General features: G+C 55.7%; 1 protein-coding gene across 1 annotated transcript in view; it reads left to right on the forward strand.

The window, feature by feature from the left end:
* Window positions 1-1,557, forward strand: part of Pmar_PMAR021199 (26s proteasome non-ATPase regulatory subunit, putative) — a gene marked incomplete at both ends in the record, with an annotated part of 24,815 nt that extends 23,258 nt beyond the window's left edge. Inside the window, 8 exons of the mRNA XM_002782604.1 lie at window positions 46-101; window positions 140-299; window positions 341-462; window positions 502-617; window positions 659-852; window positions 907-992; window positions 1,042-1,186; window positions 1,252-1,557. Of these exons, the coding sequence (XP_002782650.1) occupies window positions 46-101; window positions 140-299; window positions 341-462; window positions 502-617; window positions 659-852; window positions 907-992; window positions 1,042-1,186; window positions 1,252-1,557 (1,185 nt within the window). The remainder of the gene's footprint in view (window positions 1-45; window positions 102-139; window positions 300-340; window positions 463-501; window positions 618-658; window positions 853-906; window positions 993-1,041; window positions 1,187-1,251) is intronic.
* Window positions 1,558-2,139: the final 582 nt, after the last annotated feature.

The raw sequence follows: 2,139 nt of genomic DNA on the forward strand, positions 1-2,139 counted from the left end.
ATACTCCCCTAGGTCTATGACTTGTTGCGGAGCTGCGTCGGTCAGGAGGGCCTATCATGGGGAGGTGTCGAGAGCTTATATCGGGCTCTGAAGGACGACCGGTAGGGGGATGTCGATTGGCCCGCTATAGTTGCATCAGGGGGACGACTCGTCTTGTCAAGCTCATGCGTTCGATCGGGTTGGAAGCGAGATTCACTGAGCTTGACGTTGACCGGGATGGACGGCTGTCGCGGGCTGACATAGGATGTGCCTGGGAGAGTTCTACTGTTGAGACCGCTACCGGCACTTCGAGCATCTGCGTAGGTGTCGACGTAGTGGTCCTTGGTATGGCCCTGTCTAGTTGGCCTATGAGAGGCTCATGTCGTTGGTCCCGTCGGAGGCTCTTGGACGAGGGGAGTGGCAGGTCTTGGCCCTGGTCGACCCAGAGACGCTACCGCCAGCGGCCTCACTGTTCGTCTCTAAGTGAGTATCTCTGGTCATCGCTGGTTCAGCATAACGCAGATTGGCTGGGCGCTATGATGGGTCTGGCGATCCTCTTGCTGATTACGAAGAGGTCCTCCGGGGCTTCCCTGAGGCTGTACGTGTCTCCATTAAAGACTACCTCACCTCTACAGATGGTACGGCTACTTTCATATCGATCGAAGTGGTCTCCTTCTAGTCGAGTTGACCATGACCATCATGCGCTTGGCTGTTGCGCGGTACGGACTGCTCCCGCTGATCAGCAGTGAGGGAGATGCAGTTGTCGAGGTGGTCGGCCTGATGGATGCTAATACTGATGGCCACATAGACGCCCATGAGTTCATCGATTACGGCATGGCCGTGCACAGCCCTGACGGGGTCTTTTCAATGGAGGTAGGGCCGCTGAGGGCAGCCTTGGGCCCAGCCTCGTCTTGTGCAATGCCTCAGACCTTCGACTCTCTCCTTGACATTGGTGCTGATACCATACAGATGGAGACTCTGGTGGTGTTCAGTCGACTCTGGGGTTGCCGAAGGTAGGGGATGCTGAATCGTTCCAGTTGGACCTTCTCTCTCTTTTTCCAGCGACTTGATTTCCCTCGTCGGGGCGGCCTTCAGCGCCGTCAATATGAAAGCGCGGCTCGAGATGTTGGACACTTACCATGATGGTGTCCTCTCTCGGGTCGAGCTTGTCGGTGCAGGAGGGACTGTCGGCCGCAGAGCTCTCAAGGTGGGGTGAGGAACTACCTTTTTCCCGCCTAGATGATGAGTTTATTGCCATGGTGGCCCGTTCAGTTGCTCTCGCTCATCGATATGGACAGCAGTGGGAGCATCTCTCTCGAGGAGTGGCAGCATTGGTCACGGCTGGAAGCGGCAGCGCCGATAGAACTCCGGCAAGTAGCCCTCGTGGTGGAATCGAGAGCGTCCCATGGGGCGTCGCCGTGGACCTCTGATGGGCTCACTGGGGAGGCTCGAGCCCTCGCTGGAGAATATCTGGACTATAATGGCGATGGTGAGCTCATAATCATCATACTGTCTGAGGAGGTCTGCAGGCATGGTGTCGGCGCGGGAGTTGGGCATGCTAGGGCTGCTGGGTGGTGAGGACTGGTCCCGAAAGGTATGGTATGAGCAGCTTTACTATGGGTTCGAGGCCGCTATTGGAGCCCCGTTAAGCCCGGCAATGTCGTTGTTACAAACCGACCATAAGACAATAGATGACGTACCAGACAAATCTGAACGGGGAATGGACCTGAAGAGGTTTCAAGTGGGTCCTGCCCCTCACGAGCTGTGGCTTTAGAGCTGCAATAGACGACAGGGTCAATAGCTTGTCTCTCACGGGTTTCTAGTGCTGCGGTCATTGTGACACTAAGTCATCCGTGAGATGATCTTCCTACTTAATCCTCAGGAATACCTGGGAGTTACATCTCCGAGCTCACACATTGCTGCAGTGGCAGCATTCGCCTACCTCGATACCGATGCTGATGGGAGAATCAATGCTGTGAGCGTGTCAGTCACTTGCCATTCTTGAATGCCCAAGCTGCCTGCAGGATGAAGGTCTGCGTGTCGAGGGGGTCAGAAAGTACCTCAGTGACTATGGCTTCATTCGTCTGGTATCGGACACTATAGCCGTATGGACCCAGGAGGTGTGTTTGGAATTATCTCTTTGGTCCGGTCTAGGAGCCC

Source organism: Perkinsus marinus, assembly GCF_000006405.1.
Source record: "Perkinsus marinus ATCC 50983 genomic scaffold scf_1104296938764, whole genome shotgun sequence".
Taxonomy (NCBI): domain Eukaryota; phylum Perkinsozoa; order Perkinsida; family Perkinsidae; genus Perkinsus; species Perkinsus marinus.